Source organism: Globicephala melas, chromosome 5 (genome assembly GCF_963455315.2).
Source record: "Globicephala melas chromosome 5, mGloMel1.2, whole genome shotgun sequence".
NCBI lineage: Eukaryota > Metazoa > Chordata > Mammalia > Artiodactyla > Delphinidae > Globicephala > Globicephala melas.
The window spans coordinates 113,076,113-113,102,977 of NC_083318.1; the positions used below are offsets into that span (position 1 = coordinate 113,076,113).

The window sequence follows — 26,865 nt, forward strand, 5'->3', positions numbered from 1 at the left end:
CTCCGTAAGTTCCTAAAGTATACAACTAAAACAACTCAAAGGGGAAAAAACCACTAAAATAATATCAAATAATAATCATTTTCTATGTGCCAGGTGCTTTATATATAGTATTGTTAATCTCACAAGAACATACAAGGTGCGATTTATTATATTATCCATTTTTCAGATGAGGAAACTAAGTTTCAAAATTCTTCTTGAGTTCAGATTGCTAATAAGTGGTAGACCTGGAATTCAAACCCGGGACGCTATATACCTCAGTCAGAGATAATAAATGTGAACAGGACTTGAAATCAAGTCCCCTGATACAGTGCTCTTTCCATTACACCATGTACCTTATGGATAACTTATGTTACTGCAAGTAATAATAATAATCACAATATCAACAGAGTAAAAAAGGCAACCCACACAATGGAAGAAATACTTGTAAATCATTTATCAGATAAGGGATTAATATCCAGAATGTATAGAGAACTCCTAAAACTCATCAACAAAAAAACCATACAGCTCGATTCAAAAATCAGCAAAGGACTTGAATAGACATTTCTCCAAAGAAGATATATAAATGGCCAATAAGCACATGAAAAAAAAGATCAACAACATTAATCATTAGGGAAATGCAAATTAAAAGTAAAATGAGATACCACCTCCTATCCAGTAGAATAGTTAATATCAAAAAACCAGAAAATAAAAAGTGTTGGCAAGGATTTGGAGAAAGTGGAACGCTTGTGTACTGTTGGTGGGAAAGTAAAATGGTACAGTGGAAAACAGTATGGTAGTTCCTCAAAAAATTAAAAATAGAATTACCATAAGATCCAGCAATTCCACTTCTGGGTATGTACCCAAAAGAATTGCAAGCTGCGTCTCAAAGAGATGTTTTGTACAACCATGCTCACAGCAGCATTATTCACAGTAGCTAAAACATGGAAGAAACCCAAGTGCCCAGTAATGGACGCATACATTGTATGTAATATATACACACAATAGAATATTATTCAGCCTTAAAAAGGAAGAAAATTCTGACATATGCTACAACATGAATGAACCTGGAGGATATTATGCTAAATGAAATAAGACAGTCACAAAAAAACAAATTCTATATAATTCTACTTCCATGAGGTACTTAGAGTAGTCGAACTCAGAGAAGCAGAGAGTAGAATGGTGGCTGCCAGCAGCTGGGGGGAGGGTGGAATTGGGTGTTATTGTTCAATGGATATAGAGTTTCAAGAAGAAATAGAACTGTCTTTGTTCATAGATGACATGATTGTTTATACATAAGATGTGAAATAATTGCCAAAAACACCTTTCTGGGACTAATAAGCAATTATAGCAAAGTTGCAGCATACAAGGTTAATATACAAAAGTATATGGCTTTCCTGTGTACCAACAATGAACAAGTAGAATTTGAGATTTTAAAAGATAGCACATACATTAGCACCCCTCCCCACAAAATGAAATACTTAGGTATAAATCTAACAAAATATGTGCAAGATCTAGTTGAAGAAAACTACAAATCTCTGATGAAAGAAATCAAAGACCTAAATAGATATTCCATATTCATGCATAAGAAGACTCAATATTGTCAAGATGTCAGTTCTCCCCAACTTGATATATAGATTCAATGCAATCCTAATAATCTTAATAAATTATTTTTTGGATATCAACAACTGTTTCTAAATGTACATGGGGAGATAAAAACCCAGAATAGCCAGCACAATATTGAAGGAAAAGAACAAAGTCAGAAGGCTGACACAAGCTTACCTTAAGACTTACTATAAACTACAGTAATCAAGACAGTGTGGTACTGGCAAAAGAACAGACATGTAGATCAATGGAATAGACTAGAGAGCCCAGAATTATACCCATATAAATATAATCAACTGATCTCTGACAAAGAAGCAAAGGCAACACAATGGAGCAAACGTAGACTCTTCCACAAATGGTGTTGGAATAACTGCACATTCATATGCAAAAATGTGAATCTAGACACAGACCTTATACCTTTTACAAAAATTAACTAAAAATATATCACAGACCTAAGAGTAAAATGCAAAACTATAAAACTCCTAGAAGATAACATTGGAAAAAATCTATATGACCTTGGGCATGGTGATGACTTTTTAGGTATAACACCAAAGGCAAAATCCATGAAAGAATTGATAACCTGGGCTTCATTAAAATTAAAAACTTCTCCTCTGCAAAAAGACACTGTCAAGAGAAGGAGAAGACAAGCCACAGAGTGGGAGAAAATATTTGTAAAAGACAGATCTGATAAAGGTCTGTTATCCAAAATATACAAAGAACTCTTACAACCCAACAATAACACACAACCTGACTAAAAGATGGGCTAAAGGTATGAATAGACACCTTATTAAAGAAGATACACAGTTATCAAATAATCATATGAAAAGATGCTCAACATCACATTTCATCAGGGACTTGCAAATTAAAACAAGGTATCACCATACATCTATTAGAATAGCTAAAATTCAAACCATTTGATTACATCAAATGTTATTGAGGATATGCAGCAACAGGAACTCTCATACATTGCTTGCAGGGATGCAAAATAGTACAGCCACTCTGGAAGGCATTTGGTGGCTTCTGAAAAACGAAACATAATTTTCCACCCAATCTAGCAATCATAATTTTGGTATTTAGCCAAAGGAGTTAAAAACTCATGTTTACACAAAACCTGCACATGGATGTTTATATCAGCTTTATTCATAATTACCAAAACATGGGAGGAACCAATATGCCCTTTAGTAGGTGAATGGATAAATAAACTGTGGTACATCCAGAAAAAGGAATATTATCACTGAAAAGAAGTAAGTTATCAAGCCATGATAAGACATAGAGGAACATTTATCACATATTACAAAGTGAAAAAAGCTAATCTGGAAAGGGTATATCTTATATGATTGCAACTATACGGCATTCTGGAAAAGGCAAAACTATGGCGACAGTAAAAAGATGAATGGTTGCCTGGGGTTAGAGGGAGAAAAGGATGGATAGGCAGAGCACAGAGGAGTTTTAGGGCTACTATGTACAATACTGTAATTGCAGATACATGTCATTAAACATTTGTCAAAACTCATAGAATGTACAACACCAGGAATGAATCTTAATGTAAATTATGGACTTCGGGTGATAATAATTGTATCAACTCTCCATTTCCGAGGATTTGTTGTTGCTGCTTATTGTAGTTGTTATTGTTTAATGACTTTTCTAAACAGACAAATTCTGTAGTCTATTCTTTGTTTTATGTGGCTCCTGAAGTCTCTGTTATATTATCTTAGTGGTCAGCAAATGATTGGGCAGAGTCCTTAAACAAAGGAATACCTCAGAGAGATTGCAGGTTTGGCTCCACATCACTGCAATAAAGCAGATATCTCAATAGAGTGAGTCACATAAATTTTTTGGCTTCTCAGTACATACAAAAGTCATGTTTACACTGTACTGTAGTCTATTAGCATTATGTCTAAAAAAACCAATGTACATACCTTAATTTAAAAATTTTATTGCTAAGAAAATGCTTACCATCATTTGAGCCTTCAGCAAGTTGTAATCTTTTTGCTGGTAGAGGGTCTTGCCTTGATGTTGATGGCTGACAGATCAGAGTGGTCAGCAGGGTGGTCAGCTGAAGGTTGGGGTGGCTGTGGCAATTACTTTTCTTTTTTTTTAATATTTGTTTTTTGCTGCATCACGTTTTAGTTGTGGCACGCAGGATCATTTTTGCGGCACGCGGGATCTTTCGTTGCGGCGTGCGCTTCTCTCTAGTTGTGGCCTGCGGGTTTTCTCTCTCTAGTTGTGGCGTGCGGGCTCCAGAGCATGTGGGTCTGTAGTTATGGCGCGTGGGCTTAGTTGCCCCGTGGCATGTGGGATCTAAGTACCCTGACCAGGGATTGAACCCGAGTCCCCTGCATTGGAAGGTGGATTCTTTACCACTGGACCACCAGGGAAGTCCCGCGATTTCTTAAAATAAGACAACAATGAAGTTTGCTGCACTGACTCTTCCTTTCATGAACAATTTCTCTGCAGCATGCAATGCTCTTTGATAGCATTTACCCACAGTAGAACTTACAAAATTGCAGTCAATCTTCTCAAACCCTGCTATTGCTTTGTCAACGAAGTTTATGTAATATTCTAAATCCTATGTTTTTGTTCAACCAACTTCAGAGCATCTTCACTTGGAGTAGATTTCATTTCAAGAAAACACTTTCTTTGCACATCCTTAGGGAGCAACTCCTCATTCATTAAAGTTTTATCATGAGGTTCCAGCAAGTCAGTCACATCTTCATACTCCACTTCTAATTCTGGTTCTCCTGCTATTTCCACCCCATCTGCAGTTACTTCCACCACTGAAGCCTTGAACCCCTCAAAGTCATCCATGAGGGCTGGAATAAAGTTCTTCCATACTCCTGTTAATGTTGATATTTTGACCTCTTCCTATGAATCACAAAGGCTCTTAATGGCATCTAGAACTGTGAATCCTTCCAGAAGGTTTCCAATTTACTTTGCCCAGATCCATCAGAGGAATCACTATGGCAGCTACACCCTACAAAATGTTTTTTTTTTTTTTTGCGGTACGCGGGCCTCTCACTGTTGTGGCCTCTCCCATCGCAGAGCACAGGCTCCGACGCGCAGGCTCAGTGGCCATGGCTCACGGGCCCAGCCGCTCCGCGGCATGTGGGATCTTCCCGGACCGGGGCACGAACCCGTGTCCCCTGCATCGGCAGGCGGACTCTCAACCGCTGTGCCACCAGGGAAGCCCCAAAATGTATTTCTTAAATAATAAGACTTGAAAGTCGAAACTACTCCTTGATTCATGGACAGCAGAACAAACGTGTTAGCAGGCACAACATTAATCTCACTGTACATCTCCACCAGAGCTCTTGGATGACCAGGTTCATTGTTGATGAACAGTAATATTTTGAAAGAAAACTTTTTTTCTGAGCAGTAGGTCTCAACATTGGGCTTAAACTACTCAGTAACCTATGTCATAAACAGATAGGCTGTCATCCAGGCTTTGTTGTTCCATTTATAGAGCACAAGCAGAGTAGATTTAGCACAATTCTTAAGGGTCCTAGGATTTTTGGAATAGTAAATGAGCATTGGCTTCAACTTAAAGTCACCAGCTGTGTTGGCACCAGCAAGAGTCAGCCTGTCCTTTGAAGCTTTGAAGCCAGGCATTGACTTCTCCTCTCTAGCTATGAAAGTTCTAGATGGCATTTTCTTCCAATATAAGGTTGTTTCATCTACACTGAAAATCTGTTGTCTAGTGTAACCACCTTCATTAATGATCTTAGCTAGATCTGGATAACTTGCTGTAACCTCTACAACAGCACTTGCTGCTTCAGCATGCACTTTTATGTTATGGAGATGGCTTCCTTTTTAAACCTCATGAACCAACCTCTGTTCACTTCAAACTTTTCTTCTGCAGCTTCCTCACCTCTCTCAACCTTCACAGAGTTGAAGAGAGTTACGGCTTTGCTCTGGATTAGGCTTCGGCTTAAGGGAATGCTGTGGCTGGTTTGATCCACTAAAACTTTCTCCATATTAGCAATAAGGCTGTTTTGCTTTCCTACCATTCATGTGCTCACTGGAGCAGCACTTTTTTTTTTGTTGTTTTTTTGCGGTACGCGGGCCTCTCACTGTTGTGGCCTCTCCCGTTGCGGAGCACAGGCTCCAGATGCGCAGGCTCAGCGGCCATGGCTCACGGGCCTAGCTGCTCCGCAGCATGTGGGATCTTCCCGGACCGGGGCACGAATCCGTGTCCCCTGCATCGGCAGGTGGACTCTCTACCACTGCGCCACCAGGGAAGCCCAGAGAAGCAGTTTTAATTTCCTTCAAGAACTTTTCCTTTGCATTCACAACTTGGCTAACTGTTGGTGCAAGAGGTCTAGCTTTCAGCCCAGCATGATTTCCTCACTAAGCTTAATCATTTCTAGTTTTTGATTTAAAGTGAGAGACATGTGACTCTTCCTTTCACTTGAACACTTAGATGCTAATGAAGCGTTATTAATTGGCCTAATTTCAATATTGTTTTTTCTTAGGGAATAGGGAGGCCCGAGAAGGAGAAAGACAGGGAACAGCTGGTTGATGGAGCAGTCAGAACACACATGGCATTTATTGACTATGTTCTCTGTCTTATATGGGCATGGCTCGTGGTGCCCCAAAACAATTACAATAGTAACATCAAAGATCACCGGTCACAGATCACCATAAGTATAATAATAATGAAAAAGTTTGAAATATGGTGAGAATACTAAAATGTGACAGAGAGACATGAAGTAAGCAAATGCTGTTGGAAAAATGGTGCTGATAGACTTGCTTGATGTGGGGTTGCCACAAACCTTCAATTTGTAAAGAATGTAGTATCTGCAAAGCACAATAAAGTGAAATTAATAACATGAGGTATGGCTGTACCTGGAACCAAAAAATCTTCCAGTCTTTGCAGAGGGCTCATACGTGTTTGTTTTGGCCTGCTTTCAACACTTGCCAAGAACTTTACAATTCTACCTTAGCCATTATTTCCAGCTTTCTTAGACCCTTAAGGTCAGCGGGAGGTGAAATTTCTGTTTTTTTTGGTTTCTCCTGAACACGCACACAGCCCTATGCATGCATTTGGCTTTCTACATTCTCAGGACTTTGTCAGAGCTTTGTAAGCCCTTACTGGACACTCATTCCCCAGCCTCTCCTCACAAGCTTTTTGTTTAGTCTGTTTGCCCCTGCTGTTAGTGATCACCACAGGCAGTAGTAACCTAAGATTATTAGACTGTAAATATTTTCAACCAATACTCCAGGGAAGGAGATTTAGCACTAGGCTAGTTTGTAGCTAGGCAAAATAAAGACACGCCTTTAAGCCACTATTCTAGGAAGCCACCAGGCAGATGAGAACAAATAACTAACCACAATTCTTTACTCACTCTGGTACCAGGAATGCAGGCTGTTATTCTCACAGCTACCACTGATCTAAGGAGAGGGGGATGGGACTGGAATCACATTAGTACTTATTAAGAATCAGCTATTTTCCTTAAATAAGTATTTTTGCCAGGTTGTTGCAGGCCTTTGGCTAATTTCCAGAGTTCAAAAAATGTTGATTCTGACAGTTGTTTGCCCATTTTTCATTGGGAATTTTGCCTAATAATTTTAAAAAATGTTTGTTGAGATACAACTGATTAGAAAGTTCAGTTTTGTGGCCAGGATTCAATTGTTGGTGGAACCTCTATCTTTGACATCTTGAGGAATCTTAGTTTATGGCAGCTGTGCAGCTAAGAAGATGTCCAAAAGAGGTCGTACAAGTCTAGGCAAGGTCAGATCCTGAGATGGTTTAGCTCTAATATGACCCTCAACTTTTCAGATCCTTAAACTCTAAAGAGTTACCTCTAATTCTGAGAAATGATTCATGCTAACCAAACTAATAAGAAACTAATTTATAAATCATAATGTCAATAAATTATTTCATAATGCAAACTATTTCTGGCAAGATAACCAATATCAGACCATTTTTTGGTCTCTGTTTCCCAGTGTGTTAGTAGCCGTGGAAGAGACCAGGTCAAAAAATTGCCTGGGGGCTTCCCTGGTGGTGCAGTGGTTGAGAGTCCACCTGCCGATGCAGGGGACTCGGGTTCGTGCCCCGGTCCGGGAAGATCCCACATGCCACGGAGCGGCTGGGCCCGTGAGCCATGGCCGCTGAGACTGCACGTCCGGAGCCTGAGCTCCGCAACGGGAGAGGCCACAACAGCGAGAGACCCGCGTACCGCAAAAAAAAAAAAAAAAAAAAAAATTGCTTGGTGAGCACAGGGTAGAATAATGCAGTTGGGTGTTACTGTAAAATATTTCTTCTAGGCAGGGTACCAGGGAGAATTTCCATCTCTAATTCTGAGCCTCATTTATAAAATGTCAATTACAGTAACTACTTAAAAGTATTGGTTAGGATTAAATGAAATTACACATGTGCATGAATCATGATTTCACTATGACAGAAATCAATTCAACTTTAGCTTAGACAAAAAGGAAAACTTCATAATTCACAGAATCCAAGGAATGACTGAACAACCAAACCATAGGAAGAACAGGAATAATACCTTCCTCTCTGTCCCTGTTTGACTTTACTCTGTGTGTTGGCTCTGTTCCCTGCAACTGCAGCTTAGTTTCCTCCATATGGTGAGGAACATGGTCACTGATAACTCCCACATTTTACATCTTACAATTTGGCTACCAAGATTCTACTTTTTTTTTCCTTTCGTTCTCAATTCCTGTTAGAAGATGTTTGGGTTACGTCCTTAACCCTGAAGAAATCAATTGTGGCCAAAGGAAAGAACATGCAATTTTCCCACAGGTGCTACAGGGTTTAAGCTGACAGAGGAACAGTGTGGTAAATTGTATTATTGCCCCCAATTATTTGCTCCTCACTTTCCATGTATATGTGACTTGAAGCTTCCTTTCCTTGTGGAAAGAGTATATATCCCCTCTCCACTGAGGTTGAGCTTAGCCATATGATGTGACACTCGTGCAGAAGCTTTAAGAGGCACCATGATCCTCTGGCAGCTCCCTGGCTGCCCCACTCTGCCCTGAGATTGGGCAAGTCTCATGTAGGAGTTGTTTCTTCACCCTGGAATCCAGGATGAGACAGCACATGGTGCACAGCCATAGTCTTCCCAAAGCCTGAAGCAGCACTGTAAGCAACTTGTAGTCTACATGTAACATAAGCAAAAATTAGTCCTTTGTTTTCTAAGTCACTGAATTTTCAGAGCTGTTTGTTATATAGCATAACCTGGTGAAAGCTAATACAAGCAGTTCCCAGAAAAAGAGAGGGGAGATGCTGGCTGGTGAAACATTATTTAAAACAGTGCCTACAATACAGAATGCATTCAATATAGACTCCCCTGAGAAACATCAATAAATCCTAACTTTCCAACTCCCATGTTTAGTGAGTCATAAAACATTCTCATCATAAAGGTGAATTATAATATATTGAGAAAACATAATTTATTCATATTTCTTATATATGCTGGTTGCCCTGATTGCATTTAGGAGAGACCCTGGTCCTACTGGCAACTCATTTTTTAACCATTCCTTAGAATGATGATCCACTTTATGCAGTATCTTACTTTCTTCCACTCTCAATATTCAGAAGATTCTCCCAATCAGAGGCTTTGCTGCTTCCTCTCTGGTCTACATTTTTTTTCCCCAGTCTACATTTTGGTTTGCATATTTCCTCCCTCTGCATACTTTCCCTGGAGAACTATAATCGTTCATACAACTTCAACCTGCCAACGTAATTAAAACCTCCAAATATATTTCTAGGCCAGATCTTGTTTCTGAGCTCTAGACACACCTACCCATCTGCCCACTGGATACCTTCACTTCATGTCCCATTGAAACCTCAGACACAGCCACTTTACTCATCATCTTTCTTTTCAAATCTGTTTTCTTCTCCTCCTTCTTTGGGCCTGTACTGCCTATCCTGGTTAACGGCACCACCATGTACCTAGTTGCTCATGCTCAACATTTTGGCATCACCTTCATTTTCTCCCCTTTCCTCATGCCCTTGCTATTCCAATCATGTAACTGTTTCAACTCCTGTAGTCTGTTCTCTACACGTGTGTCAAATCGTCCTTTTCCTCTGGTTCTCCTGCCATGGCCTGCAGCTCAGTTCCATCAGACATTTAATGACTTCTTTAATACTAATTGCTATTCTAAATGCTGCAGATAAAGAATGAATAAGGCATACTCCCTGAGGCCCAGGAACTCACTTTCTAGTCAAGAGGATAAACAGATCATTTCATGTATACAACAGGGTAAATGCTAAAACAGAGTTATGGATAGGGGACTACGGGAAATCAGAGAAAGAATGCTTTACCTAAACTAGCCATTTGGAGAAGTGGAGAATTTTGAACTGAGAAAGGATGACATGGAGTGAGCAGAGCAAACTAAAATGGAACACATTATATACAGGGAGGGAGAACTGCCTTAGCAAAAGTGTGAATGATGATAGCGAGAAGGAAATATTGAAGACTGAGGCTAGAGGGAGGGGTTAAGTGGGAGCCAAATCATGTAACATGGACTTACTTAAGGAGCTTAGACTTAACCTTACAGGGCAGTAGTTTCAAACTGGGCTAAACAAAGCTCCTCAGGGTTCACTGAGTGGGCGGGGGCATGGAAGGCCAGCTGGGCTTCACAGCTTTGGTTCTGACACCTACTTCAAGGGGAACAGCTCAGCTAACCTTTATCCCATCATTTGCATAATAGTTCCCTGACCTAAAGGTGTTGGGTGTTTATCAAAATCACACACATAACGGGGTTGGAGAGGGTATCATTAGCTTGGAAAGCATGAGCGCTGAACAGTTTAAGCCAACTGCTCTGCAGACAAATCACAAGATGAGACATTCAGTTATTATTTCCACATAGCTTTCTATGATCTTTCACATCCAATCAGTACCTTGCACAAAAATTAGGTGACAGGAATCTTCTGTGATCACTTGCTTTCCACCAAGTTCAAAACACCTTCTGTGGGCTTGTTACCACAATTTAAGATCTATTGTACCAAGAAAAACACTGTATTTGCTCCCTTTCCTTAACTCAGCTGTGGGAGAAAAGAATTAAGCACTTATTGTTCAGCTCTGAAGGCAGATGTCAGTTTATTTGGGAGGCAGCAGGCAGAGGAGGAAAGACTTCTTGTCTTCTTTCCCCCCAGTTAGAGGTCTCAAAGTCCAAGCATTGTGTAAGGCTTCTGTAACTGGCAGGAGATACGGCTCCTCTTGGGTGGAAGCCTGGCTCCTCTGAGAATCATCAGAGTTCTGCTCCAGGGGGAGCTGGAGTAAGAACGGCAACTCACCGAGGGCTTAATATGTTCTGGGTACCATAACTGCATTAACTTATTTAACCATTACAACGAAGCTAAGAGATAGGTACTGTGTGATCCTCATTTTAAGTATAAGGAAATTCAGGTATAGAAGCTAAGTAACTTGTTCCAGATACCTAGGTGGTAAATGGCAGGGCCAGAATTCAAATTCAGACAGCCTGGCTCCCGTATTTGATCTCACAATCACTGAGCTAAAGCGTCTCCTTAAAAGTGGGTCTTACACAGAGTCCTTCAATGCAAAGGGTGTAAAAGGCCAACCCCAGCAAGCCTAGCCTGGGACCAGGGCTTAGTCTTTTTAAAGTCAATTTATCTCATCTCTACCATTTGAAAAGAAAGCCTGTACAGTAAGTCCCCTACATACGAACTTCCGAGTTGCAAACTTTCAAAGATGCAAACGTGCATTTGCATGTCCAGTCACGTAAGTTAGTTCACATGCCTGGCATACATTGTCACGCACGTGCATCCTCTGCAAGTGGTTGTGTTTTTGTGTACTTTACTGTACCGTACTGTATACAGTAGTGCAGTATCTTTATTTCAAGCCCAGGATGTCCGGAAGCAAGTGTAAAAGCAGTGGTGATGTAGCTGGTACTAAGAAGCGCCAGGAATTGGAGGCCCAGAGAAAGGACGAAGAGAGACAAGAGGAAGAAGGAACTGAAGAGCCAAAGAGACTCACGACGCAGGAAATGGCAAGGGGATTTTCTTTATTTGAGGAGGCACTGTTAGTTTTTGAGGCACAGGACTCAAATGTAGCACGGTACACGAAGTTTGCAGCAGCTGTTCAAAGTGCACCCAGTGCTACCGTGTCATCTATGATGAGAGAAAAAGAGCTACTACCCAGACATTATTAGATCGTTTTTTCAAGAGGGTAAATAGAATTGAATCCAGCAAGGAACCAGAAACTGTGCCATCAACGTCAGGTGTGAGTGAAATTGCAGCTTACCCTCCGTCTCCTATTGCTGACGATCCTTCAGCTCTACCATCTCCCACCTCCGCTCCCTCCTCCAGTCAGTAACTCTCTTGCCTGTTCATTTGATGCCAGCCCCTATATTCCAGCTGTTGTACTGTACTACTGTACCTTTCAAGGTACTGTACTGTAAGATTAAAAAATGTTTTCGTTACTTTTTGTTTGTTTTTTATGTGTTATTTGTGTGAAAAGTATTATAAACCTATTACAGTACTATATAGCCGATTGTGTTAGTTGGGTCCCTAGGCTAACTCTGTTGGACTTACGAACAAATTGGACTTATGAACACACTCTTGGAATGGAACTCGTTCGTGTGTAGGGAACTTATTGTACTTTGATGGTCCAGTTCCCCCAAGGTTGCTACAAAAGAAGTTGAGGCTGTGTCCTTATCAACTCGTTTACTAACCACGGGTCAATTCTAATTGGGTCAACTATTTTATTTTGCTCAGGGAGGACACTATAAGTAGAAATTCTTGGGTCTTTTAACCACTAAGGAACCCCACATCTTTAATACATTTTTTCAAATGTACATTCTAAACCAAACAACCTCAGTGTGTAAACTTACACATTCAACATGACTCTTGCTTCCCCTTTTCTAAGGGAAATCTTTAATTAGGATTTAGAATTATTCTCCACACAAATAATTTTTTTTAAGTTTATAATACACAGCTATAGGCGTTAGGGAGCCACTGAACGGGAAATTTGCTTTTTAGATTGTTCTAGCTTCAGCATGGAAGGTAAATTTAAGGGGTGCATGACTGAAGGCTCGATGATGAAAAGGCCATTATAACAGACAAGGTGAAAGATTAAAAGAAGATGAACGCAGGCAGTGGTAATAAGCATGGAGAGGAGAGGGCAGATTTTTCAAAATTTCGTAAGTAAAGAGGTAAAACTTGGTAATTATGTTGGTTATTCTCCATTTGCCCTACAGCACCATTTTCTACCTTTCTTTGCCCACCTCTGTGCCCTGGAGGGTGGCTGACTCTCTGGACTGTATCATCCAAAATCCCTTACTGGCTGGCTTTGGATTGGGTTCTGCTAGTAGGAGGCATTAGTAAGAGACTGGTGGGCAGGGGGAGAAAAAGGTCAGGGAATTCTCTCCTCTGCTTACGGCTATAGTTCCATCTAGGTGGTCCCTCTTCCATAACTACAACTTTCTGGTTCTGGTAATACAGTCCTCTCCTGCTTCTTCAGGTCTGTGGGTACCTCTCAAATCTTGCTGACTCCCTTAACTTCCCTGACCTCTGTAAAGAGTCCTTTGGCTAAACTCTCTTTAATTAATAAGCCCTCTGAGTCTTTTTCCTTCTGGGACCTGGACTAGCAGTGATTGATGGGGAATGGGGAGAGGAGTACAAAGAGTTGAGGTGACTCCCGGGTTTAGATTCTTTCCTCTCAAATGGATTTTTAGCGTTTTCCTGAGTGTCTTGTTAGGACATGCTCTATTCAGATTACTTGGAATCCATCCCTGGCACCACCACTTTGGTTGGCATTTCCAGCAGGAGATTCAGGCAGGTTCTCCAGAACCAAGCATGGTGCCTGGTGTAGAACGGCACTCCATACATGGATTTTCTCTCTCAGTGTCTCTGAACTTTACTGTCACATTATTATAGGCCCCCATACACTCAGAGTTTGAACTCAGCATTGGTCTGGCCATTCATTGTTAGTTTTATATCTAACTTTGAGTTCTAGATTTTGAAATGTACATGGGACAGTTAGAAAGGGCTATGTAAAACAACAACAACAAAATTCCCAATTATAGTAAAAGCTTTGAAAACATTGAAGAAACTGGGATTATTTAGCAGTGAGAATGCATTAGTGCACATTTTAATACCCAAGCAGTTGGCCTATGGCTGTAGTGTTCTGTTGATTAAATTATAGAATTTTCTCTCCAACAAGTAATTCAGTATGATGAACAATCTATTCTTCATCATATAACAATCACTCCAACTCACAAGAATTTAGTTTTAGTTGAGAGACTCTTCATAATGCTTGTATAAGTCATTAATTGTATCTCTACTCCCTACATTGCCTTTATGCCTATACTGCATACGCTAAATACTTCAAATACCCTAACAACCCCTATAGAAGACTGCCCCAAACCCGGCACCCCTCGCATGCACATTAGACTCACCAGGGAGCTCTTTAAAAATACTCATTCCCAGACTCCACCCCATGCCAATTAAATCAGCAATTTGGAAATGAGGCCCAGTTGAGGATATTGTTTTAAAGCTCCCCAGGGCATCCCTGGTGGCGCAGTGGTGGCGAGTCCGCCTGCCGATGCAGGGGACGCGGGTTCGTAATCCCGGTCCGGTCCGGGAGGATTCCACATGCCGCGGAGCGGCTGGGTCCGTGAGCCATGGCCGCTCGGCCTGCGTGTCCGGAGCCTGTGCTCCGCAACGGGAGAGGCCACAACAGTGAGAGGCCCGTGTACCGCAAAAAAAAAAAAAAAAAAAACCTCCCCAAATGATCCTAAAATGAACAAAGTTGAGAACAACACTCCAAACCATAAAATAAAACCACCAAGATCACACAAAAAGATATGACTCTCCACAGAATGTATAAACCCAAGATAACTTGTGTCTGTTTATCCCTTGTTAATGAACTTCCTGTGAGCCTTTTCCCCCCATTAACCTTCAGTTTTTGCACACTGGAAAGCTGATTGAGAGCCCCTCCGTTGGTTTTGCTTCCTTGTTTGACGTGTGTGGTTTGTTGACAAGCTGCCCAGAACATGGTGAAAGACAACCACAATTAAACCTACCTCTGAGTCAGCAGTGGTTTTCTCCATCAGTGAGGTTTTTCTTAGGACCCTAAAAGAGGGTGAAAAAAGAGCATATAAATGAAGGAATCAAATAGACTCTCAACAGTCGTTAAAGGTAACAGTTTGGGTTGGGGAGGGGGAAGGCTATTGTGAACAAAAGAACGATGCTTTCAATATTTTCAAAGAAAGCTTTGACTAAGGATCAAGAAGTAAAATGTGTATTCTGCATTGGTTTTGCATCATGCTTCAGGGTTCTTCGTGATCAAATATAGGGTTCTTTCAAAAGTGAAAGGTAATTGCAATAAATACAGTTACTTTCAATAAATATACATGATCTTGAGTAATTCCAAGTCTTAGTTAGGAATGAGGTAATAAGAAAATAGTTTTTAAAATGTTTTCTGTCTCAGTTTCTTACGGTGAGCAAATGTTCCATGTTATTTGTGTCAGTTCCATTTTTTCTAAGTGACTTTCCCTATGTAGAGAGTGTCCTGAGTTATAGATAAACTACACAGGAATGCAGAGAACCTGTGATTTCTCTATCTAGGATAATTGCAATGTAACTTAGTGAGGCCTAGTAGCTCACAAAGTTATCTGAAGTATTTCAGAAGGGACAGGAAGCATCCCTTGCACTTTTTTAGCAGTAGTCACTGCCCACAGGTTGATACTGTAGATGATGAAACAACCCAAGTTGGCTTCTTTTATTTCTTCTCTGCCCTTTCTCCACTTCCTGTCAAGTTTTCCCTCCATCTCAGCCTATGTTGACTTGGTAATAATATGTCCACTTTCAGTTTCATGCAGTCTAAATGCTTTAGGTAGTTTGGTTATCTCACAAACCAAACAGACCAAAAAACAAAACAAGGCAAAACAAGACAAAAGAAACCTTGCCCTGTGGAATGGGAAAGCAGACCCTGGAGTTCAAGATAATCTGTAAAATGTATTGCATAACTCAGAGCAGGGACTCAAAGAGGTGATTGAATGATGAAGTCTAAAGTGATTTCTCCAAACCAAAATCTCTGGAGAGAATGATTGGGAGGTCTCCCTCTGCTTTCTGGAAAGAGATTCCAGCCAATTACATCTGACTCTTAAAGGATATGAGTTGCATAGGGTTCTGATCAAATGATTAAAGGTGTTAGTGACTTAATTTTTAATAATCCAGCTAAGTTTTAAATGACTCTAGATAATAGTAATAACGCATAGCATTACATATGTATATATTATATATAAAATGCTTTTGTATATAGTATCTCATTTGATGGTCACATCAATCTTGTGTCCAAAGTAGGAAAGGTAGCTTTGTTAGGCCTTCTTACAAATAATGACTCTTAAGGAAATGTTCTTAAATGGGCCAGAAAGGACCAAGCTTGGACTAGAATGCATGTATTTTTTTTTTAAGTCTTTTCACATTCTACCACATCGCACTGGGACTCTCTAAGTCCTTAGCATTTCAGTTGTGTGAGGTGATGAAGGAAGAAGTTTTCATATACTGAGGTATGGGGAACACATTCTTGCTTACACGTGATTTAACTTAAACTTTATGCTAACCAGAACAGCCTGTTTTGTGGCCTATTAAACATACATTGTACATTTGCTTTAACCATTAAAGAAAAGGGTGCCTTGTCCATTAGTAATATGTCCATTTTTAAGATAGAGATAAATGTCTTCCTCTTCCTGGGACGTCAATGGTCAATGCTAGTACTCCTTAGATGACAAAGCTCCCTTCCCAGGCACAAGGCCATACTGACTCGCTGTGTGCGTGATGCTGTCTTTTATGAAACCTTGAAAGAATGTACCTCTCTCGCGTTTGATATTCTTTGTTCCGACAAGATATAAAACTGTGCTGAAACCATGTTTCCTTGGAACAGTTCCTCAGAGCTACCCAAGAGGCTGTTTGTCAGGCTATACTTCTCAGTTTGGCTCAAAACTCTCTTCTATTCTTATTATAGATCAGCTATTGATGACTTCCCTCTACACAGTGAAATAAATACAATTCAATCTTAAATTTAGTAAAGCAGCAATTGAGGTTGAGAAAGAAATAAGGACCTTAAATGGTTGGGAAAGTCTAAGTGCAAAACCTGGGAGTTGGGGGATGTAGTTTCCACTAAAATTTAAACATATGAGTACTTACTTTGAGCCAGACTCTGCTAGGTGCAAAGTTAAAAGATGGTTAAGAACAGATCCTGCCTTTGAGGAACTTTCTGACTAGGGCAGCAGGTCACAATCTAGTGATCTGGACTTTGAAGAATTGATTAGGATTTACATGTGTGCTCAGAGGAAGGGTGGTTCAGATAATCAGGTCAAAAGGCAAAAAGGCATATAAATGATGAACTTTTGAGAGTGAAGGAGACCCCAAAGTTTGTCAGTTTGATACGGAAAATTGCTCTATTATTTTGTTTCTTAAGTAAAATACTCACCATCAGCATGTATGAAACCAGGGGCAAAAGAGACTTTTTTCAGCCGTAATTCCTATGCACCACCCCCTCCATTTAAAAGTTCTCAATCTACCCCTTAGGGTCCACACTTGAATGCAAAAAAACTTTTAAAATGTAACCACTATACAGTGGTGATACACCAAACAGTGAGATAAACCCTAAGCTCGTTTGAAAGAAAACTGAACAGGGAGCCAGTGACTCGGGTTTGAGCTGTGCCTATGCTACGAACTGTTCTGTGATCTTGGGCAAGTAACTTCTCAGGATGTCCCTCTCGGTCTGTAAGATGAGTATGACCCAAAGGTCCACCTCACCGAGCTCTGTGAGGATGATTTTTAAAATGCCAGTGAAAGCATTTCCTCTACTCCATTTAGGGTGCTTTTGCTATCTCCGGGCTCCTTCCACTCTCGCCACTTTGAGATTTGGTGCGTCACGACCCAAAGGCCTTAAGCATCACCACAATTGCCTGACCGTCTCTCCTCATACACACCCACGTCCCTCGCGGTAACTGAGTCTGCCGAAGGAAGTCTCGTAGCTGAAGTCACACACTCCTAAAGGCCAGGAGAAAGGAACAGAAAGCTCCGATTCCAGCCGGAGAGACGTGAGGGACGCCAGCATAGTAGAAGGTCAGGAAAGATCCTCTACGCGCAAGCGCAATGGCCCCCCCGCGCCTCCCCTCCCACGGGAGGGGGCGGGCCACGACGTGCCCTCGTCGGACGCACTGCCGTTCGCGAAGCGTGCGTCGGCGGCGTAGGACACGCCCCTTGGGGAGGGGAGGGGTTTCTGCCTGGCAGAGGTGGGAGCTCTTGCAGTCGTAGGGGAATAGGTTTCCTGTTCCGGTTCTCGGGCTCTGGTTAGTCACGTGGAAGTGCCATCACCTAGACAGTTTGCGCTTTCCGTTCACCAAAGCATCTTCCCTTTGGAGATACAGGTGCAGATTTCGGCCGGTGACTCTGCCATGCCGAACTTGCGGCCCAGGCCCCGCCGAGGCGCCGGACGGGGCGCCAGGGCAGCCGGGCGGGACGAGCTGGTGTCGCGGTCCTTGCAGAGCGCAGAGCACTGCCTGGGCGCCCAGGACTTCGGCACCGCCTATGCCCACTACCTCCTCGTGCTCAGCCTGGCGCCGGAGCTGAAAGACGATGTGAAGGTGAGGAGGGCCCTTGTTTCTCTCGCTTGCAGGCAGATCCTGTGTTCTCGTATAAATAAATGAATACATAAATAAATTGGAGGGGGGTACTATAAGTGATTGGTGGTGGTTATTAATGTTTACTGTTCACCCTTGACTCTTCTTTTGTTCGTAACCACAACCAGCGTATCAGAAAATATTGTCTGCTGCACCATCGAAATATATATCCAGAATCGTATCCCTTCTTACCACCTTCTTTTTTACTGCCCTGATTCAAGCTTCAGTCATCTCCTTCTGACTTTTGCAATAGGCTCAGGCTCGAAACTAGGCTTTCTCCTGCAGCCTACCGCAACACAGCCAGTATGAGCTTTTCATAATAAAAGCCAGATGATGTCATTTCTCTATTTCAAAACTTCCATTTCATTCAAAATTCCGAAGGTTATATTGCATGAGGCCTCAGGTGATCTGCCACCTCCTATATCTAATTCTAGCAAGTCCCTGCCCCAGGCCCTTTGCACTTGTCTCTACTGTTACGTGGAACGAATGTTGAATTAAGTTTTGGATTAGCCTAAAGTAATCATTCGATGATGCATTCTTTAAGTTTCAGTTACTGGATTATTTGTGAGTTATTCTGTTGAAATGCTGTACATTTTTTCCAAGTTATTTCAGAATCTAAATTTCAAAAAGTGATTTAACTTAATTTTGCATTCAACTTTCAGCCTGAAGCTACTTTGCTTTATTTCACCCAGGGTTTCTCAACCTCAGTACTACTCATATTTTGGATGGAATCTTTGTTGTGGAAAGCTGTCTTGTGCATGGTAGAATGTTTAGCAGCATCCCTGACTTCTACCCAGTAGATGTCAGTAGCATATAGACATTTAAATTTCAGGATCAGCTGGCCTCAGGGAGGAGAACGTGTTATGCTGAGATACAGTTTGCTCTTTTAGGTAGGCAGAAGTAGAATAATGGATCAATCCAAGTGCTTTTTCTTCAATTCTTTGTTCGTTAGTTTCCTCTTTAGTAAAACAGGGAAAATATCTTTTTTTATATTTAGTGTGTATTAAAAGTATTATCTAAAGTTTGTATTTCTTTGCCTGGTGTTCAGTAGGGTTAAGTAACTAGCTCTGTTTCCTGCAGAACAGAGTCCCATATTTCTTTGCAGGGTCCTCTGCGAAAGACCTATCTCTTTAGTCTTATTTCCTTCTACTCTCCATCCTTACACCTCAGCCATACCAAGTTGCTTAGCTGTAAATTCCCTGATCCATTTAATATAATCTGTGTTTTTTCCCCTCACATCCTAGAGTCTTCTTCCTTTCCTTGACTCTCTAGTAAAATTTATCAAAATTCAGTTTCAGATATACACTCTTCTGTATAAAATATGTGAAGATGATATAAAATGTGTTCCTGACTACAGCCTTCTGTCTTTGCACTGGGTTGCAGTGTGGAAAATGTTTGGTGGAGGTGTAATTAGAGCTAGGGTGACAGTGGGAAGACTCTTCCTGTAGTCCAGCAAGTGATTACAAGGACCACGTTGTAACAGTGTGGGGGAGAGGAGGTGACAGATTTAACTATAATGAGAGAGAATTGGCTGGGTTTCAAATTAATTGTACTGGAGTTAAGGTGGCGTTCTAAGGTGACTTCTTAGTCTGAGGTTGGGCGGTACCTTAACCTTCTATCCTGTGTGAGAGAATACGATGGGTTCAGTTTAGAACATTTTGAATTTTTTCAAAATTGTATGTTATATTTCTCTCTATGAGGCCTCTCTGAGGATAGGAACAGGATTTATGTTATGTTGTTCTTTGATATTTGCACACCGATCAGGAAATATTTGGGTTGAGCTGAATTTGAGATGACTGAGGGTCCCTGGTTGAGATGACCAATAGGGAGTGGTAACTATGGGTCTGAGGTTCAGGAGAGAGGGTCTCAATTGGAGATGTAGATGTAGCATCCATTAACACATAGGTGATAGTTAATGCACTGGGGATGCGTGAGAAGAGAGAAGCCGGTCAAGGAAGTACCGCTGAAACATAGGAGCCCACAAAAAAGAGGTTGGTGGAGAATATGATATGGCAGCCAAGTACGGACAGATTTTGCAGAGTGGTCAAGCTGTCTTAATTCTGCATGTTACTGCCATGTAGGTGGTAAAATTTATGCATTTATGTATTTATTTAGCAACAGGGCCTATTACAGCTAAATTAAACTTATGGTGATTTTCAGTTATAACTAAGTTTTATTTTCTGTGGAATCTTCAACCAGTGTTGAATATTCTTTCATCTTTTTTTTTTTTTTTTTTAATGGCCGTGCCATGCGGCTTGCGGGATCTTAGTTCTCCGACCAGGGATTGAACCATGCCCTCAGCAGTGAAAGCTCAGAGTCCTAACCACTAGACTGCCAGGGAATTCCCTCTTTCATCATTTATGTTACTGACTAATTTACTGTTTTCTCTTTTGTAAAGGAAACTTTTCAGTATACGCTCTTCAGATGGGCTGAAGAACTTGATGCACTCAGTCGAACACAAGACCTACTTGGTTGCTATGAGCAAGCCTTGGAACTGTTTCCTGATGATGAAGTGATTTGCAATAGTATGGGGGAGCATCTCTTCAGGTAGGTAGTGGTTTCAGTATTACTAGTTAAGGATTATTCTGCATCAGTCCAGATCGGATAAATTGTTGTACACTAATTCGAACATGGGAAGTTTAATATAAACAATTATTAATTATAACAGGGGATCAGAGTAATGAAGGGTTGGCTAGTAAGAAGAGAACTGAAAAGAATATAGGAATAGCAGATATAATATGTAATAATATTATATGTTATACTACGTAATAGCCAGTGCCCCTGGGGCTGAGATCGAGCATCCGTGGAAGAGTTCCTCTCACTGGGCTGAGATCCACACCTTGTTGGAGAGGACATAGCCCTCATTCACAGGATGGCAGAGAAGTCACTGTGGTCCCTTGCCAGGGAATTTGTTGTAAATCTGTCCTCTGGAGCTTCCTGGAAATTTGCTGTTTCCTTTTGTAAGAGTGCCGTTCCCTGTTTGGGTTCCAGAACGTCTTTTTTGCTTAAACCATACCCAAAATGAATAGTCCAATTCAATCTTTAAAACTGGCAGAATGCTTAGAGGTGCTTGTGAAGAAGTATGAGTGTAAAAGGGTCCTACTAGCTTAGTTCTCTTCAGTGTGTGGACCACACACTGGTGTGATCCACAGATTACCAGTCAATGACAGAGAAGTATAAAAACTGTGAGTAAACAGTTAGAAATCTATGTAGCAGTTTGACATTGCTGTAAATCCAAGCATGTGGTCAGGGAACTCCCTTGTTGAAGAGAGCATGGACCACTCTGCTGCTGAAATCTGGTGTGGGAGTTGCACACTAACTAATCATGTGCAGTACAAGTATGTTGGTCTACAGATACTTAGATATTTTAAAAGGAAAGGGAGTTCTTTATCATAGATAGTTTAAGAAATACTGTTCCGGATGGTTTGATAGTTTTCTCCCCCTGTCTTTTATTATTGATTTGCTCACATCTAATTTAGTAGTAGTTTTTTGGGTGACTCACCTTTAACTTTTTTCCTTAGACACAATGCCTCTCTTTTTGCAGTCATATTTATTTGGTTTCTTTTGTATTTAATTAAAATATATAACAGTAACAAGTGCGACTGGTGTAAACTGGTCTGGCAGCGAATACAACTGACTTTTTTTTTTTTTTTAATTTAGACTTATTTATTTACTTATTTTTTACTGAAATATAGTTGACTTACAATATTATATTACTTTCGGGTATACAACATAGTGATTCTGCATTTTTATAGAATATGCTCAACATAAAGTTAATATAAAATATTAATTAACTATATTCCCTGTGCTGTGCATTACATTGTTGTGTCTTAATTATTTTATTATTATTTTTTAATAGATCTTTATTGGAGTATAATTGCTTCACAGTACTGTGTTAGTTTCTGTTGTACATCAAAGTGAATCAGCCATATGCATACAGATGTCCCCATATCCCCTCCCTCTTGCGTCTCCCTCCCACCCTCCCTATCCCACCCCTCTAGGTGGTCACAGAGCACCGAGCTGATCTCCCTGTGCTATGCTGCTGCTTCCCACTAGCTATCTATTTTACATTTGGTAGTGTATATATGTCGATGCTACTCTCTCACTTCGTCCCAGCTTACCCTTCCCCCTCCCCGTGTCCTCAAGTCCATTCTCTATGTCTGCATCTTTATTCCTGCTCTACAACTGACTCTTGATGACCATTCAACTCAATTGCTGAGGGAAAAGGTATGCAGGTACAGCGAAGAGGCACCTCTTAGCCATAGGCGTTAATATCTTTTACAGAGGGAGTGGTTTTTAGAAACCACTGGTGTTCTAGAAAGTTGTTTAAATGGAGGATGGCTAGGAGAGCCTCTACTCTACCATAGTAAAGTAGTAATTCATAGTCAGTCAGTTGTTAATGTCCTGGAATGCATAAATATAAAAGCGATTCAGAAAGGAAAGAAGTGAATGAGAATCGCAGTCCTCACAGAAGGCTTCCCAAGGAGATGGCGCTTGGGTTGGGTAGGATCTGGGGTGCTGGTGAGGGGTTCTCAGGCCAGATAAGCGGCACGAACGAAGGCACTGTAATTGATAGTATATAGTTGAATATCTTGTCTGTTATGTTTTACTCTAGAATGGGCTTCAGAGATGAAGCAGCCGGGTATTTTCGTAAAGCAGTGAAGCTAAACCCGGATTTCAGTGATGCAAAGGAGAATTTTTATCGTGTTGCAAACTGGTTGGTGGAGCGCTGGCACTTTCTCATGCTTAATGACACCAGGAGGAATATGATTTATAACGCAGCGATCCAAAAGGCGGTTCGTTTGGGCTCCGGAAGCGTTTTGGACATTGGAGCAGGAACTGGAATACTAAGGTTTGTTGGAATTGTGTTTTAATTATGTATACCTATATACTAATGTAAATTAAGGATTGTACCAAATATGGAAACTTTAACAGCAGAATTTAAAAGTAGAGTTTATTTCTCATAATCTCGTTATGATTATTCATGGAACTATTATTATTATATTTTTCACTATAACTTTTACTTAATTAAAAACTCGACATAACCACCAAGAAAAATTGGGGGTCATCATTGAAATTTTAAATAATGAATTTTAAGAGTACTTTTTACATTAACATTCTGGTTGAATCTGGTTGTTTAAAGTCTGTTAGCATCCTGCATGCCAGTTGTGTTTTAATAAGGTGAATGTCATGATTTATTGTGTGATTTATTGCTTGACAAGAATATTAGTTCATTTCTTAAAATGCAGAACGAATAATGGTTGTGTTAAAAAATAAAAGGAAAACCTCATGTTTAAGCATTATAATTCCACTAAAATTTGAAAGATTACAGTAGATTATTTTTTCCTGATGGAACACTTTTTCCTCTTGTAGCATGTTTGCTAAAAAAGCTGGAGCGCACTTGGTGTATGCCTGTGAGTTATCCAAGACCATGTATGAACTTGCCTGTGATGTAGTGGCAGCAAACGAGATGGAAGCAGGGATCAAACTCTTACATATGAAGTCGCTTGACATAGAAATTCCAAAACACATTCCTGAAAGGTATTATAATATGAACTAATTTTAGTTATTATAATCCACTATTTTTTTTAAAAAAATTAAGATATTCACATTTCTAGCTTCTAGTCCAAACAAAAATGCTAAAACCCTTATATTGTAAAGATGCAGATATAGGATAGTTTAGCCTAAGATTGATTTCATAGTAAGATCATTTTCTTGGTAAAAAAGATTTAAAGATCTTGAGAAAAATTTGTGGCAAGGGATTTAATACATAAACTTAAGCTTTAGCAAGTTACTTGACCTTTGTTAATTTCAGTGTTCTAGTTGTCCTTCTGTGTGGTCAATAACTATTTAAAAATTGTACTTAAAAATAACGCGTGGGTAGATGAAGCTTGATGGGCTTAATCACATTTGGTGTTAATATCCCTGGCTAAAATGAAGGATAGCCTTTGGCTTTGGAAGCGTCAGCTGTCAATGTATTTTGGCTTGGGCCCTTCAAATGCTTTGAATATTATCTCATAAGTCTTAGCTTTTTAGTAGTTATTTCACCTTGATCCATATCACAAGGGGATGGAATTTTAGAGCTAGAGGGGATTTAAAAATCATCTGGTCCAGTAAACTATCATTTTAGATACAGAGTTTTCTCTGAGTAGCACTTGCTCTACTACCTCTTCTGGGTAGTCTATCTTTTCATCTTAACTTAAATTCAGTTTACATTGAAACAGGGCTTTTTTATGCCCTGTCATCATTGAGACTATGATTTTAAAAAGTCTTTTGCCATATATGTATGATAATATTTATATTTACATAATAGTTATGCTTTTCAATGGTCTCTACATATGTTCTCATGAAAGAAGTCCTGTTAGATTGTTGAGGCAGATATTATACCATTTTATAGAAATAAACAGTGTCCTCAATTGTCTTAGTCTGCTCAGACTGCTATTAACAAAATACCAGACCAGGTAGCTTAAACTACAGACGTTTATTTTCTCACAGCTCTGGAGGCTAGAAGTCCATGATCATGGGTGCTGGCAAATTTGGTTTCTGATGGGCGCTCTCTTCCTAGCTTTGCAGATGGACTTCCTGTGCGTCCTTACATGGCCTGTCCTCTGTGCATGTGAGGAGAGAGGGATCACTGCTGTCTCCTCCACTTTTATAAGGACACATGCCCTATCAGATTAGGACTTCACCTTTATGACCTCACTGAACCTTAATTACCTCGTAAGGATCCTATCTCCAAGTATAGTCACGCTGGGAGTTAGGGCTTCAGCGTGAATTTTGGTGGTACACAATTCAGTCCAGAGCATGAATCAAAGTTATGTTAATTCAATCTACATTTTTGTCACAGATGGTGTTGTAGAAGGATCTATTGGCTTTGAATTAAGAGATACGGTTCAGTAATAATAATTAATAATAATTTATTTTGACCTTGAGCAAATCTAGAGACTTGAAGATCTTGGAATAGATGATTTGAGATACCTTCCATGTTCTAAATATTTGCAATCATAAATATTGAAAATTTTGTGAATATATATAATACTGGGCTTAGGCACTGTAGGGGATACCAAAGTCTGTCCTCAAGGCACCTACAGTCTAGATAGGAAGATAAGGAATATTCATGAAAATATCTTTACCTTCTAATTACACAAATGAACAATACTGGCAGTAAGTAGTAAAGAGGTTGAGAGAAGGGAGAAATTTTTTTGGTGTGTCTTTGAGTGAACTTTTCTAGAAAGAAAGAATGGACAGAAGATCAGAGCTCTGTGGATTAGGCTTTTGTGAAAACTCACAGGTGTGGGTAAAGCAAGAGAAGTAACAGGAGAGGGACACTCAGTGTGTAGAGGTAAACACACCAGAGGTAGAGGAAGGATTTTGAGGGGCAGGCCTCCTCACCCGCACTAAATGTTATTTACAGATCAAGGAAAATTAGAACCGAGAAAGAGTATTCATTTTGGTAAGTCGGGGAGTCACTGATGATAGAGAGTACTTTTATAGTGTTGGGGATAGAAGTCCAGTTACTCAGGGTTAAGGAGGGGGACTGGTAAAAAGGTAATGGGTATGAACCACTCCTTAGGATTTAGGCAATGAAAGGATAATCCGAGAGGCAGGGGGTCAAGTGAAGGTTGTGGACTCCCACTACTGTCCCCACCAGGAAGCTGCCGGTGGAGGACAGAGGAGCCTGAATCTTCCTCAAGATTCCAGGGTAGATATTAAACACAAAATGTATTAGAAAATTTTACATATGAACTGTTTCTATAATAAATGCTTCCTTTCTGCTCTCAGCTTTGACATCTTTTATATAAATAGCATGATATTTTACTTACATATATTTTTAAAAAATCATTCTATAGAGTGTCCCTTGTTGTAACAGAAACTGTCGATGCAGGTTTATTTGGAGAAGGAATTGTGGAGAGTTTGATTCATGCATGGGAACATTTGCTTTTGCAGCCAAAGGTAAGCAGCATGAAAACACTTACATCTGATTAAGAATTCATTATTCAGTAGATAATTTATTGAGCCCTTAGCATAATTGCAAATCAGTATGAGATACATCCCACTCTTGAGGTGCATACTGTACTGTTGGAAAGAAATCAGTGTGAAAAAACATTTAATAACATAGTGCAGTGTATACTTGTGTGCCCAAATGGTGTATATAGGCAAAAAACACTCCAGGACAGAATTCTTAGGAATTGAGATTACGTTATGAAGGGATTGACTCTGGAATTCTTGAGCAGGGTTGAGAAAGGGAAGTACTTTCAGTCTCACAGCCTTCACTGCTTGTATTTTTTGGCAGATTATCAAAAGGGAATATAGTGATAACTGGCATGGTATGGTTTTAACGTATCAGTTGGACCCAGGCTACTGCTTGGACAGGACTGATTCTTATAATTGCCAAGTTATATTTTGCATTGAAATCCTCTACTGTGGCCCAGTAAATTGTAGATTTGGTTTATATATATGTATTATGAATGAAAGAATTTTAACATTTAATAAGAATTTAATACTTACAGAAAATGATTTGGATTTAAAATAGCTAATGAAAGGTTGAAAGAAGAGCAGTTTGTTTTTCAAGTAGGTAATGGTGATTTTGGCCTCTAAGTTAAAGTCATACTGAATAGTCTTTTGTTGTATGCAGACTTAGAGATTTCTAGCTCCCCACCTCCCTCC

General features: G+C 40.2%; 1 protein-coding gene and 1 long non-coding RNA gene across 3 annotated transcripts in view; one reads left to right on the top strand and one right to left on the bottom strand.

Moving 5' to 3' along the window:
- Positions 1–418: 418 nt before the first annotated feature.
- On the bottom strand, positions 419–17,642 carry LOC132597365 (uncharacterized). Its single transcript, XR_009564058.1, has 3 exons — positions 17,506–17,642; positions 14,590–14,638; positions 419–3,371 (listed from the first exon to the last, which is right to left on the bottom strand). It is a non-coding gene; the product is annotated as an uncharacterized lncRNA (long non-coding RNA).
- A 158-nt stretch (positions 17,643–17,800) lies between these two features.
- The window catches only part of PRMT9 (protein arginine methyltransferase 9), a 29,750-nt gene continuing 20,685 nt past the window's right edge, over positions 17,801–26,865 (top strand). For both annotated transcript variants that reach the window (XR_009564059.1, XM_030878171.2), the window contains exons 1-5: positions 17,801–18,162; positions 20,597–20,745; positions 22,814–23,050; positions 23,572–23,739; positions 26,049–26,151. Coding sequence is in view for 1 of the 2 variants with exons in the window: in XM_030878171.2 (XP_030734031.2) it covers positions 17,974–18,162; positions 20,597–20,745; positions 22,814–23,050; positions 23,572–23,739; positions 26,049–26,151 (846 nt within the window). In the remaining variant the exon portion in view is untranslated. The remainder of the gene's footprint in view (positions 18,163–20,596; positions 20,746–22,813; positions 23,051–23,571; positions 23,740–26,048; positions 26,152–26,865) is intronic.